This window comes from Mixophyes fleayi, chromosome 5, assembly GCF_038048845.1.
Source record: "Mixophyes fleayi isolate aMixFle1 chromosome 5, aMixFle1.hap1, whole genome shotgun sequence".
In the NCBI taxonomy this organism is placed as follows: domain Eukaryota; kingdom Metazoa; phylum Chordata; class Amphibia; order Anura; family Limnodynastidae; genus Mixophyes; species Mixophyes fleayi.
This window is the reverse complement of record NC_134406.1, coordinates 30,329,249-30,345,801: the sequence shown is the minus strand read 5'-3', so window position 1 is coordinate 30,345,801 and position 16,553 is coordinate 30,329,249. Positions and strand designations below refer to the sequence as shown.

Below are 16,553 nucleotides of genomic sequence, written 5' to 3'. Positions count from 1 at the left end.
ACGGTGTGTGTGTGTGTGTGTGTGTGTGTGGCCCCTTCCAATGGAATTGTGCACTAGTTGTAGAAACTCCAGTGACCTGGATGAAGCTCCTCAGCATTCTTTACCCCCCTCCCCCTCCCCCCCCCCCCCCCATCAATAGAAATTCTATCAATCTCTTGCAATGTGAAAGCAGGGGAGTCCCTGGGATTCCTCTTACCACCAGCCAATCACGTTGTGCTTAGTGTGGAAAACTGCTTGTGATTGGCCTATAGTAACTAAGGGGAGTCAGTTTCTGGCATCTCTTGCAGGGTTTTTTGTTTTTGTTTTTTTTGTTTCCCATGGAGTTCGGCATTATATAAAAAAAAAAAAAACAATGTCCTGTTTAACTGATGCCATACCAAGGGTATTAAATATCAAACTGCAGAACACCATTTTTGTACTTCAGATGGGGGCATGACCAGAAGTATCTATCATGGGTTGACTGGCAAAACAAAAAATAATTTGGCTTTGCAGAAAGATATTGCAATTGTATTTAACAGGACGGAGAGGGTGCAGTTATAGGGAAGTTGCCTGGTTTGCAGGTGTACACGGAGCACTTTTTCTGGTACGTGAATGAAGAGAGGGTTTAAAGGCGATCTAATGTTTGGCACGCCTGCTCGGTAGTTTCTTCATTGATAATCTGGTGGTGGTACACCTGGGTCCACTGGGCATGGTGACCCCAGGGAGTAGCTTAAAACTATACTCTTCTTATCCCCTTTCATTGTTTCAGTGGCTTTTAAATATACACATTTAAATGGGAGCAATTTCTCTGTTCATTTATTATATTACTTTTTAAACTACTGCTATAAGCCTCATGTATTTTTCACATTTGTTCAAGGTATTAGTTTCTGCTCTGCTGCTCTGTTAGAGTATATTCCATGCTTGTATTGTCGTACATTGTTTTCTCTGACGCACCCAAAGCCTAATATAAGGGTTTATTCACAGACTGCCTGGATAATTCTTCAAAGGAAAGGGAGTATGTTATTCAGATGATTCTCCCAGTTGGTTAGATGCCATAGTAATTAGATTAGGTGCCACCAACACACTCACTTCCCCTTTGAAAATAGTCTATATTTGTGAGTGTGGATCACAGTAAAGGTATGCTAGGTGAATATAAAGATGTATATTAACATTTACTAATAGAGGGCCAGCACATTCCACAGTGCTTTACAATTTGGAACTAAAATAGTAATCAAACAAGACTGGGTATTAACAAACAGATGGATGTCCCTGCAATCTTACAATGTATAGGATGTAGTTGTGAGGAAAGGAAGTTCAGACATACATATGTATTTTTTTTTAACCATGTTTTCTAGTAAAACTAAATAGGTTCAGATGCATCATGTTTACAGCCGACAAGCATATATCTATAACTAATATAGCCTGGCAGCAATTTGATTTTTTGCCTGGCTGCCTGTCTCCCATTAGTTCACTGACAGGGCCGTGTCAGTGAACTAATGGGATGATTAGCTCCGCCCCTCTCCAGATTAGCCCCACCCTCGCCACCCAGGTGAATGAAAAAAATAAAAATACATTTCTGGTCTGCAGTGTGGGCCTGGGCCCCCTGACATACCCGGGGCCCGGTAATTAGTATTCGCTCCCTTCCCCCTCTCACTGCTGCTGGTGCCAATCTTTAGCAGGCGCCTAATTTACACAAAATTAGTGGGCTGGTCCTGGTTACAGGAGGACATGTATAAGTCCATAAGGTAATCTGATTGTGAAAAACCTGTTACATTTATGTCAATTTATATAATAGGTCTTTGGGCTGTTGTTTACACTAAGTCATGTATTTTGCTTACCATGTGCTCCAGACTGTCCACATAGCACTAAGGAAAGCATGCAGAGAGTTAAATTAAATTTCCTTTTAGACTAATGTCACATCCCAATTGTGAAGCGCTACGGAAGTTGCAGGCACTATATAAATGTTGAAATCTATTACCATCAGAAACTCAGGACATATACGCTCTATTCAACTGTATAGCTGAGTTCCCACAATTGGAATATGCAGATGACTGGATCAGCATATAATGTATAGCCAAACACATAATTAATTCTGTACTAGGTACTATATATATATATATATATATATATATATATATATATATATATATATATATATATATATATATATATATATATATATATATATGTGTGTGTATATAAAATATATAACCATGTGTTCCCCACACCTCTTAGATTGTAAGCTCAGTTGGACAGAGCCATCTCTACCCCTGTTTCATGTCTTTGTATAGAGTTTGATGCATGTCATGACCCCCTCAGATTACAGCGCTTTCTAAATAAGAATGTATAAATATAATTTTACCCAAGAGATGGTTCTCATTTAATTGGCCTTTTATACTAAATCCAGAGCGGACCTCGTGCCCTATTTCTTGCTTGATGGACCTGCACAAGTGGCGATTACACAAAGGCTAATTACAGCTCCCAGAGCTCAGTCATATGGACTGGAACCTTTGATTGCGGGTTATTTACCAGGTCTGGCACTCCATATCACAGTACCATTACAGATATTGGAGGACTATCCTTTCATTGGGACTGAGTCATTAAAGTATTAATGCATGACTTATGGGTGAGATCTATACTTTCCTTTAGTCAATATGATCGTTAATAGCCCTGTTAAGATGGCTTGGACCCCTGTGTCTTTGAACACTTAAGACTGCCTTCGATCTGTAGAAGAAGGGGAAAAAATGGTGTCATTTGGCCACTACTTTCAGCTTCATTTCCCATTGTGTTTGGATTTTGGGGCTTTGAAATGGCTGATTTGTATGAGACAAAGTAAATATCAACTATTTTTTAAAAAAAAAAAAACATGAGTGGATTTGGTGCTATTTGATATTGAGAGTTGAGTGATCTATGTAGCAAAAGCTGATAAACATCTAACATCTTACTCAGCATTAATTTCTTAACTTCTACCAGTGCTTTGCGCTTCTTCTTTATGGTAACGCTACCAATATATTCTGTGTGACATTTGTATATTCTGCCCCTGTTTGTGTGGAAGGAAACTAGAGCACCCAGAGAAAACCCAGATACATACATACAAGTAGGTTAATTGGCTTGTGAACAAACATAATTATCTGTGTGTGTGTGTACATATGGTAGGAAATTTGGATTGTTCGCTCCACTTAGAAATGGACTAATATGAATGATTAAATATTCGCTGTATAGGCTGCAGTATATGTAAGCACTATATAACTGACAAAATCAAAGTGGTTACTTATTTTTATATTAAGTTCTAATAAAGCTTATATTGCTGTTTCTAAATTTGAGGGGTGAATCTCTCGACTTCTGCTTTTTTTTTCTGTTTAAGCATATGCCTCCCTCACTTACCTCGGCACAAAGCACATTAAATGTATATAGAGCTTCAGAGAGAGGATTACTCTGACAAATGTCAAGAATTTCAAGAAATAGCAGAACATCTCATAAAATGTTTGGCTCAGAAGTTAAAAACCAACTTGCTTTAGACCTTTTAATCAGTTTAATGCACTTTCTTGAAATTAAATGAAAGTAAATATTACAGTGTACTATTACGTAACGGCAAAGTACACTGAAGGAGCTCTAAACCTTCCCAAGTCTTGCTGTCTGTCCTGGTGAGTGATATGTCCTGGTGAGTGATAAGTAAATGGTTAATGATTGTGAACTGGAGACAGTCCAGATCAAACAGTCTTTGAACAAAACCTTCAAAGTGTGTCACAGGAATTAGGTGTTGAAATCTGAAGGATTTAGTGGCCTTGGAACTCCCTAAAGAAAACTATTTGATAAAGCATGGCAATCATTGTACACAGATGTTTGTGTGTCCTGTCTTACCAGCAGCTGGGCACAGTGGCCTTCAAGATAGCAGCTTCTTTATTGTAAAATGTCTACACACCAAACAATATATTTTTTTAATTTTATACATTGCATAAAGAAACTGGAGAGGCTGATGCTTATCTCCTGAGTTTCTTCCAGTAAACGGGAGAGTCCACCACACTAGGAATCAACTTTACCGATGAGATAAAGGGCTGCCCTTACACAACATGGGATTGATGTAGAGACACAGAACTGGGACATGTCCTTTCTACATACATGTCACTCCTGCATTGTGTATAGAAACCCATGCACACACTTTCTATTTCTCATAGGGATCAGTGATCTGTGTCGTGCCAGCATCCGGGCAGATTATGTGCTCTGTCTGTTGGTGGAGAAAAAAAAAGCTGTACAGCATTTGTGAATTAAATGTGCCTTAAATTATTATTATTATTATTATCATTTATTTGTTAGGCGCCACAAAGTATCTGCAGCGCCGCACACAGTACTAACAGTGGACTATACAGGGTGAAACCATACAGAACAATGAACAAAAAGTACCAATACTTCAGAAACTCCGGCTAGTCATATGCAGTAAAGACGGAGCGGAAGAACAGGTAGGGAGACAGGAGGGGAGGGGGCCCTGCTCATACGAGCTTACATCCTAAGGGAGGGTAAACAGACCAGGCACAAGAGGAGCCAGTTGAGGCAAGAGGAGAGAAGGGAGGACGAGCAAAGGGAGGAGATGGGGGTTAAGTAGATGGTTGGTAGGCATTGAGGAAGAGGTGAGTTTTGAGTGCACGTTTGAAGGAGCACAGAGTAGGAGAGAGACGGATGGAACGAGGGAGGTCGTTCCAGAGAAGGGTGGCTGCACGGGAAAAGTCTTGGATTCTGGAGTGGGAAGAGGTGACAAGGGTGGAGGAGAGGCGGCGGTCATTGGCCGAGTGCAGGAGTGAGAATAGAGAGGAGGCTAGAGATATAAGTGGCAGTAGAGTTGGAGAGAGCCTTGTAAGTGGTGGTGAGGAGTTTGAAAAGGATTCTGTAGGGGAAGAGAAGCCAGTGTAAGGCGAGGAAGATGAGTCTTGCGGACGCATTGAGTATAGAGCGGAGGGGGAGAGACGGGAGTGGGGGAGGCAGTGAGGAGGAGGTTACAATAATCAAGGCGGGAGATGATGAGTGCATGGATGATAGTTTTGGTGGCATCCTGAGAGAGAAAAGGACGGTTGCGTATTTGGAAGCGACAGGCTTTAAACCTCAGGAACACAGTTTAGTAGAAATTAGAGATTCATTGATATGTATATGAATGAGATCATGCTTAATGATTGTAAAGATAGAGCAAATCTATTATCCTCAAGCACACATACTTTGAGTTTGACAAAGTAGTTCTTTGGAAGACTGTTTCACTTGCATAAAGCATTCATGTTAAACGCCCAACAAAATTGATTTGTCTTCAAATTTCACCAGAACACTGGGTGACGTTCTGTCTATTATAAGACATTACAGCCTAGTCTGCAGTTGGTCTGCAGGAGATCAAGAGTGTCCTGACTTGACAACTCTGTGAAACCTCTGCCAGGCTTAGTGCTGCTAACTACATCTTAACACCCAGACTCATCACCTAGTGCTAGTTCCCCCTTATTTTGCTGTGTCTTGATTGCTGTGCACCTGCCGCTGTTGAAAGTTACTTGCACCACTGACTGAAGACACAAGATTTGCCTGTCCCGTTATTAACTCGCCACTGCACACTATATATGTGTGTCAGAAGTGGGCTCGAGTCTAGTCCTAGTGGCAGGACGCTCTTATGGAGATCATCATGGGCAGTCCAAGAACTCCAGCAGTCCCAAATGGAACATGCAATTCAGAGGACACAGCCCTGCTGGTACTGTTTCAGCAGGAACAGACTGCACAATAGGAGGAGATCTGACAACTTTGTGCAGAAACCGCTCATTGATTGTGGCTTCCCAGATGCCCTGTTACTGCCCTTATACCTAAAATGACAGTAAGCGGTGATCCTGACTCTTTCCTTCAAGAGAGTCACCACAGCTCAGCCCTGGCCTAGGTTTTTTTGACCTGTCTGCCTTGCCACCTTGTTAAATGAGGATCCACAAGTTGCTTATTCCAGTCTGGAGATGAAGGATGCTTCCAAATATAATAAAACCATGACTGCCGTCATGGTCTGACTCTCGGTCACCCAAGAGACTTATCGGCAGTGTTTCAGGGCAGAAGTTTTCTCTGCAGATGTTGGATCCCAGGCCTTAGCCCAGTGGTTGTGTGATGCTAATAGGTGGCTTCAGCCAGGAACACATACAGCTGCCTAGGTCGTGGAACATTATATTTATTAGAAGCACTTCCTTAATGGACTCCTGCCACGTTTTGCGCAGTGGGTTTGTTTGCATCTGCTGGTACGATGGCGACAGGTCTGAATTATTAACATCACTTTGGTTGCAGAAAGGTTAACACGTCCATTTTTGAAAGCCCCCCCCCCCCCCCTGTCAGGAGGTCAATCACTGTATCAAGCTCAGGTGCATCTGCCAGTTCCCAGGCTCAAGTAACTCCCTCCAGCTTACCTGCCCATACTGAGGACTGGAATCCATTGAATAGGATCCAGCCTAGAGTCTTTGTTTAGCATTTGCCTTAGACATCCCCACCTGTTACCTGTTAAGGATATGGAATGGAGGGACACTTAAAAGGCGCTGGTCACCAATGGATTGTTTGCTTGCAGACATCTTTACCATAACCCCTGTTATCCTGGGACCTCCGTTACTCCAGATATTGGTGGGAATTCAGGGGAAAGTTGTAAAAATGCTTACTAGGCTATGGGGCTGGAAACACCTTGTTAATAGAGAGTCTGATACCACCAAAAGTGGTGGTTATATCTGTAAAATTCATTGCTAGACATATTTTTTCTCTCAATCTGGTGGAAGTATACAGCCCAGTCTAATTTCACCACAAATAAACATGAGTAGCCTATAATGAAGAACTTATAAGGGGAAATAAATGTACTTACACCATTGCGAAGATTCCAAATATTTAAACCGTGTTGGGTAACGGGATTACAAGAGGCACCATTAACAGTTTACCCTTGTGATCCCTAATAACAGCCAATATTCTCATGAATATTGTTTCTGTCCTCAATATGGCTGCACCCCTTCAAGCCTCAGTTATGTTATAATGAATCTATTGGGTGAACACTTATGAATATAATGTTTTACTCTGCAAAATGGCTCATCACAAAATCTGATAAACCAGTTTGTGGCTAGCCCGCCCCCCTCCAATACAGTTTCTTGATTCACATTGACCAGTCGTTACTTTGCTGACCTAATTGGTCTCACGTCCACCAATTAATGTCTTCCTTCATATACCATAAGCCACAAGTCACCCTTCCCTACAAATACACTGCTTGCTGAAGTACCCTAGATTATAAACCACTTTGTTGCACAGCTTAGTTTGCTGTCTCGTATAATAGCATCACCATAATATATTTGTTGTAAATGTTCAGAATAATACATCTATTGAAATGTTGCTGCAATTATCTACTTTGTTAGTTAATCTCTATAAAGAGAGGTTCACCCAGTGTAGGAAAATCATCTAAACTGGGTGCAACCCCTAATTTCTGTGCATTCACTAGGGAAAGATGAATGCAAGATTCTTAGCCATGAGAGCCACTTAGGACAGGTTTTCATGTAGAATAATACACTTAACTATGTGGCTTAATGAACATATTGGGTCTGATTCATTAAGGAAAGTAAAGCAAAAAAAAAAAAAAAAAAGAGGAGTAACTTTGCACCTTAGCAAAACCATGTTGCATTGGAGGGGACAAATTTATCATTGGGGTAGGGCATGTCCTAGATCAACTTTATATTTCAGTGTAAAAATAAAGCTTTCAAGTATTTGTGTGCTACAGGAAGAAAGCAATTAGTATTTTCTTTATTTGCAGAATAATTAACTAATATGCACCCCTTGCATTCTAACTTGGTTTGTCCCGGAGAATTTTATTATTTTTTTTAAAACAAAAAACCTTACTTTAATTATTCAGGCCCATTATGGTCATATTACGTTTTCAGCAAGTTAGAAAGTGCAAAGTGTTGTATTTAACTGTCGCGCTTAGAAGTGCAGATTGCTTTTATGTTTATTCAGCCGTCCCCAAAAAACAATACCACCACCATAGTTTCACAAACTTATATAATACCAACAGGGCATGTTCTTGGCGTTTCGTTCAAAATAGAAAAGCATAATGTATGGGTATGTCCTAAATTTTATTTCCTGGCTGCATCATCCCTCTATTTCACCTAGTCTCTGGAGGGCACATTGCTATTAACAGCTCCCAGCACTTAAGCTCCGACAAGTCTTCAATACCTCCAGGCCAACAGGAACTATTGTCTGCCATCCCCTTTTAGTTTGACTGTACTGACGCCTGTATGATGTCTCTGGCTGAACACGGAAACTCCAGGCACTGGTGCAAGTAATGATGGGACAGGTAGGTGTTCGAGAGAGAGCAGTAAAAGCAATTTAAAATATACAATATCTGCCTCAGATATCAATAAAGTCCTGACATACACATAATACAGACTACTGTAAGGGCCAGTATGCAGATTAAGGTCCAGATGGTGATGGAATGTTATAAACATATTAGATTGGAAGTTGCTTTTAACCTATTCGTCAGGACCAGTAATACCAGTTCTGCATATTCTCATATAGGGAATCCCCCCAAATACGGCCCATTGGTATACTTACGTAGAGCGCTAAGAAACTATGCCTTACAATGTGTTGAAATCTGACCACAAATCAGGGAATCTAATCTGAGTGATTACATAGAGAACTTATAGTTTAACATTTTACACCTTTTGGGTTATGGTTGAATAATATGAGTATTTTCACCCGCTACTGTAAGCTAACCAACAAGTTCTGTGACCATATAAGCAGAATGCTGAGATATCGTCTAATATGCAGCAGAAGGTTATTTAATTCCTTTTAATGCACATTTGAATTGAAATAAATGCCACAATGTTATTACATCTGTGACACACACACACACACACACACACACACACACACTGTATGTTACACAGTGATATGTTGTCCAGCATTGGCAGATAACTGCGTCAAACCATTAGAAGTTGTACTACATATTGAACTATGAGTTATTATTACATCCAGAATATTAAACTATGGGGGGTATTCAATTGTTGCCGTTAACGCGCTAAAACAAAAATTACTCGCTAAATTTCATCTCGCAGCTCCCTGAGCTGCAGGATGAAATTCAGCGAGTAAACTACCGTATTAACGGTATTTACGCGCATATTACCGTATTAACGATAATATTTTTAGAGCGCTCATTTTTTTTTGTTTTAGCGCGTAATACATAAATTGCTCAAGCAAATGTGTGTTGCAAGGTTGAAACAAGACAAAAGTCCATTAAGTTCAACCTATTAAAAGTTCTTGCTGTGTTGATCAAGAGGAAAGCAAAACAAAATCCATGTGACGTAGTTGTCGGCTTCCCCTCACCTTGGAAATAAAAAATACTTCCCGACCCCTATGAATGGGAATCCAGTTAATTCCCCTGGTCAATTACCCAATTTAATGCATTCAAATCATTATAGCTGGAGATATAATTTACTGTACCAAGCATCCAATACACTTTTTAAAATACATTTAATTATTGGGTATAAAAAGTTAATTAAACAAATCTGTGTTGACATTGTATATATTTTATACAATTAATTTTACGCCTCAAATGCATCTTGTTTGTCCTTTTGTAAACATGCCCGATTTGAATGACCATTCTTTGTGTTCTAACTTCTTCAAAGTTACACACCTCTGAACTCTCTCAAGTTCTCCTATGTCCTATTTAAAATGTGGTCTGACAAATGATTAGTATAGCTTTTAAACTACATCTGTATCTTGTATTCCAAAATTAATTTCCATCTCAGAGTGGTCCAATTGTAATGTTTAGTAGCTTATTTGCTATGATGGGCTAAGTTTACTGTATAACCCTGCATGGATCTATGTCAAACTTCATCTGCCACGTTCCTACCCAACTTCCCAATTTGTCTAAATCCCTCTGTAGAAAGACACTATCCTCCTGTGTTAATAACCCTACATATTTTAGTGTCTTCCACAAATAAGGTCGTAAATAAACATATTTGAGTACTTACCGTTCCTTTTGTAACCAATATCATCTCTAACTTTTGTCTCGTCCCCTCATTTTGTCTTGACCACCATACAAGTAATGTACATTGTTGTTGTTCATAATTGAGCTTCACTATTTGCAAAGTTTGTCACTGTAATTGTGAATTTGAATGTATAGTTTGTGAATAGAGCTGGGACCACAATGGCCAATTCATACTTCTGTGTAATGTGGTTGGGGTAGTACTGGGAACACCTAAGGCCAAATTCCATCAGCAAAACATGAAAGATGTTGAGGCCAAATGCAAAATAAGGCAAATTTTTTGCAGGGCTTTTTTTTAGAAATGTTAAAACTACAAGTCCAAGCATCCCTTACCAACCCACTGTATACTTTCACAGCTGTATAGCCATGAGTTCTCAGCTGTAAAGGAATTTTAGTAAAGCAAAATATACTTGTACGATTTGTTAATTTAGAATGTTACACTGTAACAATGTAGCCCTCAGAAAACATAATGCTGGCTGTACACACTGCAATATTGCAGCTGAGCTTAGAATATTGGCCCGTTACCGTGGTGTAAAGTTGGGTACAGACTATAGGAAATTACTGCAGATGTGATTTTACCAAGGACTGAAAGTCCCGAAGAGCATGTAGATTTATGTGTACACACCTACACTATTTACCTTCAGATCTGTGATCTACATCTGTCATTACCATCTGCTGAAAAGGTCGTGACTCTGTACACTCTATAGAGATCCGCCTACACTCGTGAGTGCGTACACACTTCCACATTTGCCCAACATTGTTGATTGTGATTTTTAGGAAATTTATAAAACATTATTGAGCGTACATAATAATACTATATCTTATACCAGACGGACATGTGGTGGGCACGATAATTGAATGAAAATCCTGTAGTGTGTACGCAGCTTAAGGCCTGAAAACGAATGCAATGCCCAATAATGATCCTATTGAAATCATTAAGATCATTATCGGGCATGTTCCGAACTGCGTTCTGAAGAGTGCAGATCTCCTCTATTGTAATGTAAGTCACTTTCTACAGGCCCCGGTTATGGCAGAAGTGATACGGCTGCTCAGCATACTGTATACACAGCATACTGAATACTTTCTACTTATCACTTGTAGCCCCATGAATGTGGATTGCACGGCGTCTTCAAAGTAATTCAATTTTATATAGTGTTTCTTTTTCACATGGGACTTGTAGAATTTAAATCTTGTAAATTATAAATATTATTCTTATTTATTTTATGGGGCATACTCAATTGTTGGCGTTATAGCCAAAAATCTTGTGGCGCGCGCAATATTACTGTCATTACGGTAATAGTGTGCGTAAATACCAGTATTACGGTACTTTTCTCGCTGGATTTCAGCTCGCAGCTCCCTGAGCCTCAAGCTGAAATCCAGCTTACTATTACCGTAATACCGGCAATCGTTTTAACGCCGCAGGGGGAACTAAACAATTGAATATGCCCCTAAAAGTCTAAATAAATTGCTCCTCTGTCTGCCCAGAGAAATAATGCAAAATACCTAAAAAAAGAGGTAACACACAAGGGGGTAAATGTATTAATGTCCGGATTCTTCAACTCCGGCGTGTTCAGCGTCTTCGGTGATTAAATTTAAAGCGGCGCTGCATTGTAAAGGGAAGTTTCCCTTCACAAGGCAGCGCCGCTTTAAATTTAATCGCCGAAGACGCTGAACACGCCGGAGTTGAAGAATTCGGACATTAATACATTTACCCCAAGGTCTTCTAAAAATAACATTTATTTATTTTTAGATATTCTAAAAATATATAGAAAAAAAAGTTTAAACCTTACTAAAAAAAAAAATACACGTACAATTCCAATTAACTGATTGTGGGTTCCGTTTAACAGAATGGACTACTATATTAAACAAAACATTGTCAGTCAGCTTTTTATATATATATATATATATATATATATATATATATATATATATATATATATATATATATATATATATATATATCTTTATATCTAGATATATAATTTTATTTTTGCAGGCATTATGCTGGCAGTGGTGGTGCTGGAACAGATGGCAATTAAACATCGCTGATTTTTAAATTGCTTCTCCAGCCATGTTCCTTCCTTCCTTTTAACTGTGTCCATTACGTTTGTTTTTGTTTTCTTCACCCCTGCATCAGGGACATGATATGAATTTTTATTCTTTGGTACCCAAGCTTCTCTGAACTTTCATTTACTATTCAGACGAAGAGCTGGACTGTTTGTGCTGCAGAACCTGAATGCTGGTGAAGCCAGGACAGCTGCCCACTCACCATGTGGTGTCCTCTGTTAACACTGCTGCACAGATTCATTCTTTTCCCAATGTTTCTGTAATATTGGACGCACGTTTCCTAGTGACAAAGCAGTATGCATATGCCTTCATTTGAATTACAGCTACAATTGGCTCAATATTAATACAGTCATACTAGAGCCACCCTAGTGGTAGTCAGATCAGTGGTTTATTTAAAGATACAGCTAATTACTGATGGAGGCATTTACACTAAAGCTTTCTGGTTTGTTTTTTTGTTTTGCTTATTTTAAAGCGGGGTGTGGGGGGGGGGGGGGGGGGTTGTGAAGAGTGTAGTGTGCATATGTTCAGTGTCCACAAGTAATCATGACTGTTTCTGTTGCCTGGTTTCATGCAATCTTTCAGCACAATTGTTGTGAAAACCTGTTTGAAACGTTCTTATGTACTGTATTTTAAATATTTTGCTGCATACTCGTTATAAGCTATGTAAAATTGTATATAAACCGGATGTTTTTTTATTTTATATATGTTTTGTTGGCAAAAAGGTCACTCTTTACTTTTTATCATTGGTTATCTGAGTGGCAGAATATAGTTAATTAAACCGTTGCATCAGCACCCCCCTTTTTTTCTCCATAGCAGAAGCACACTGTCTCTTGCATTGTAATCTGTATTATAAATCCCATGAATAAATGCCATATCATTCTATTTGACATTTTGTACAATAAATGAGCTGATTACAGTCTACCTGGTGGCAGCCTGTGGTCCTATCCATAATATGGATAGGACCTCAGATATGTGATGAGGCTTAAAATCTGCACTTGCACCTGTTGAGCCCAAAAAAATCAAAACTTACATCTCTATTTGTAGTTGCTTATACATCATTGCTGAGAACTAGAAGTACCAGCATGCCTTACCAGCCAACTGTATAAAGTCAGACATGCCCAGGATTTTGCCGTTGTATAGTTTTGTTGCAAGCTGTATAGAATTCTCACCTTTATATATTTTACTTGGAGTTTATTTGGAAGATTTTGATTTTTAAACCGTGCTGCATTCTAATTGGCTGCTTTCTTCTCCTCTTGGTAGAAGAGTGAAAATTGTAACTTTTTGTTTTGTCAGAGCGATTTATAATCGTTCAACCCCAAATCGCAAATTTAAACAACTGAGTACACTTTTTAGACCTTTTAATTTACTGATCAGTCATTTTTCTGATGAATCATTTTTTTAGATGAAAAGTGCCAGAATTACTTTTATTTCAAGCTGTAAAAAAAATATATATATATACTATGGTTTTGGATTTAATGCAGCTTGGAGTTTGTTAAAAGTGGAACCTATAATGGGTACTGGTCGTGTTATATTTCGGTGCATGCATAAATTTGCATGCGTACAATGCGAGCAGCCCAACAACCGTGAATATATTTGAGGTTTTCAAAATTAAACGAACAAAGGATCACGTGGGCACAAAACAGAATGATTGATACAATCCTGCCTGCTATTGGCCATTATTTACTGACTCTTAAGTGGCAGGTTGTATTTATGCTAATTTATCTGCTTCAGGGAACATTGCTGATAGCAGAACAAAGTGAATAAAAGTAGTTTGCTTTGCAAATGAATGCAAATGGTACAGCCTTTCGGGAAGCCCTTTAACAGGGGCAGTGCTCTTTGATTATGAGTGAAGCTGCCATTTGGATATGGTGAAAAGAGCACGCTTGAACCATTGATTAGGGGAGACAGTGAAAGAAGTCAGGAAGGGCCCCGTTAAGCTTGCAGTGCGGCAGGCGGATGTCAGTGTAGTTAGAGCACAGTGGGAGAATGACAGGGAGGATTAGTGTCAGGGAGAAGCTTTGCTGTAGCTTTGGAGATAGTCCCTGGGGTCACTCACCTCTGACTGTTGTTCTGTGCTGATGGCTCGGTAATGAAAGTGCTTGATGCATGTCTGTTCATTATCGGAAAAGGTGATTAGATGAGGTATTTATCTGTAAAGGTTATGCTTTTTAATATGGTGTATGGGTTCTGTATTGTTTTAGCATTATCTGGTTCATAAATGTCCCTAACTGTGACAAATAGAAAGATCTAAATATACAAGCATACAAATATGTTTACACATAATATTATTACATCCTCTGAAGTGTGACTGTCATTTTTAAGTAACAGACCCTGCTTTACTGTCTACTGATGTCAATTGTATGTTATTATTTAAACAATTTGTACTTTTATTTCTCAAGATGTCGTTTTTTTACATTTTGTTTTTTGTGTTTTTTTTTTTTTGTTTTTTTTTGCTAAGATCATTTATTATTGATTTTATTATTTATTTATTTATTTATTTTGCATCTCTATCGCTAATATTTCTGATATACTACTAGAAGTAGTAAACTTTGCATTGTTTTCTCACTCAGGCACCTGAATGGACAGAGGAGGACCTCAGCCAGCTGACAAGAAGTATGGTTAAGTTCCCTGGGGGCACCCCTAGTCGATGGGAGAAAATTGCAAACGAATTGGGTCGATCAGTGGCAGATGTGAGTTCACTCAGATTTGCATTGTACAGCAAGTGACAAACCAGAACAAGACAGGCAGTGTAAAAGGCAGGCTCAGAATAGAGCCTGACATTGTCTTTTCAAAGAGACCACAATCCTTTTAGGTTCTGGAAGTGAACCATTAACTAAGTAAGCAAGAAGCAGATGTGTGCACGTCCCCTGCTCTACAATTAACAGCTGTAACTGATCAGCTGTACAGGGGATTTTGGTGCTTAGAGGTTTAGGCTACTGTAACCTGATCACAGAAAAACAATGCCATTTATATTTGCAGTAACTGTTTTTAATCAGTGGCGTGGAATTGGCAGATAGAGTATCTCTCGACAAAAAGTTATTTTTTATTACAGATATGTTAGAAATAAATAGTGTGACATTTTATAAAATATCCCTTTACCTATTTTTGTATTTAAGAAACATGACATGTGAATAGTTCTCCTAAAATATTCTTAGTGTTGATCGGTTTTATACTACACCAGTTCATGCCATAAATTTAATGCAACCTTTCCCAACACAATCCAGCAACGATCTGTTACCAGATGTGTTTAGTTTAATCATTTCACAGATCTCCTATTACAAACATTTTTTTTTATTTGACAGAACTATCTTATAACCATGTTTTGTAGCAACTTTCTCTCTTTCATTGGGCAGTGTCCTGTTATTCACCTGTATGCCATTACAGCTTTCTAATAAGTGTACAGATACTATTATTTACACGCTTTGCACAGGTTTTTTTTTTGCACCAAATTTACTTTCCAACTTAAAAAAAAAAAAAATCCACCTAAAATGGTATATTTGCATATTTATACAGCCCTATTGTTCCTTAAAATCATTTCACGTCACTCGGGAGGCTAATGAGCATAATTGTCCTGTCTGCAGGAAAGGGTTAATTGGGTTTGTTTCCTTGATTATGAAGAGAAACCAGATTGCGTTTGTTGAAATCATAGTTCCTGCTTGGTGACCCGGTTACCTGTAGCCCAGTCTCCCCGTCAGCCAATTCACATCTGTTCCCTGACCCATTTTCCGAGCTCAATGTGTAGCCCCAGGCTTAGAACTCATTCCCGTCCTTTAAGAACAATCCACCCAGTTTTCCCCCTCATGTGATGTCTGTTTACATACACAGCTCAAAGCGAAATGCCTTAAACACTTTGCCACATGAGTAGATGTTGTGGGTCTTCTAAAAGTCCTATATTTACAGCTTTTCTGTCATTCCCTGCAGATCTGTGCTGGTTTCTTGGAGAAAAGACGTCTGGGTAAATAGATGTGAGGTCTTGAAACCCTTTATATATTAGTGACATCAGTAAGACATGAGGCACACTAACGTGGTCATTGGCTCTGACCACAATATGGCTGCCTCCACTGTGTGCAGACAATGCTTTAATCTGGGGAAACTAGAACTGTGTTGCCTCTTCTATTTATTTTTAAATGCACAAATGTTACTTCTGTTCTGTTATTACAGTGACATTGATGGAAGGAACAATATGTGTATCATTATATGATCTTACCGTGGCCACACACACTCTTAGCACGGTTAAAATGTTTACAATGTTAATTTATAGCTTTCACCAGATGATTTTTGTAACCACAAAGGCCACTTAAATTGTTAAAATAACAGGAAACACAAACTGTCTGGCATGCAAAACAGGCCATAATGTGATTATTAGCTACAGGTTTTTTAAATTAAAGGCCACAAATTCTCGAATTTCATACTTGTGAAGTAGTACGGCTCTCTAGCCTGAGAGGATGTAAACCGATTCTGCGTCTCCCTGTGGTTACTAATCTCTAGCATTCAGGTTGCG

The 16,553-nt window shown here is 38.9% G+C and overlaps 1 protein-coding gene across 1 annotated transcript in view; it reads left to right on the top strand.

Moving 5' to 3' along the window:
• DNAJC1 (DnaJ heat shock protein family (Hsp40) member C1) overlaps positions 1-16,553 on the top strand; it is an 88,222-nt gene that overhangs the window by 59,751 nt on the left and 11,918 nt on the right. The window contains exon 9 of the mRNA XM_075211941.1: positions 14,623-14,742. Within this exon, the coding sequence (XP_075068042.1) occupies positions 14,623-14,742 (120 nt within the window). The remainder of the gene's footprint in view (positions 1-14,622; positions 14,743-16,553) is intronic.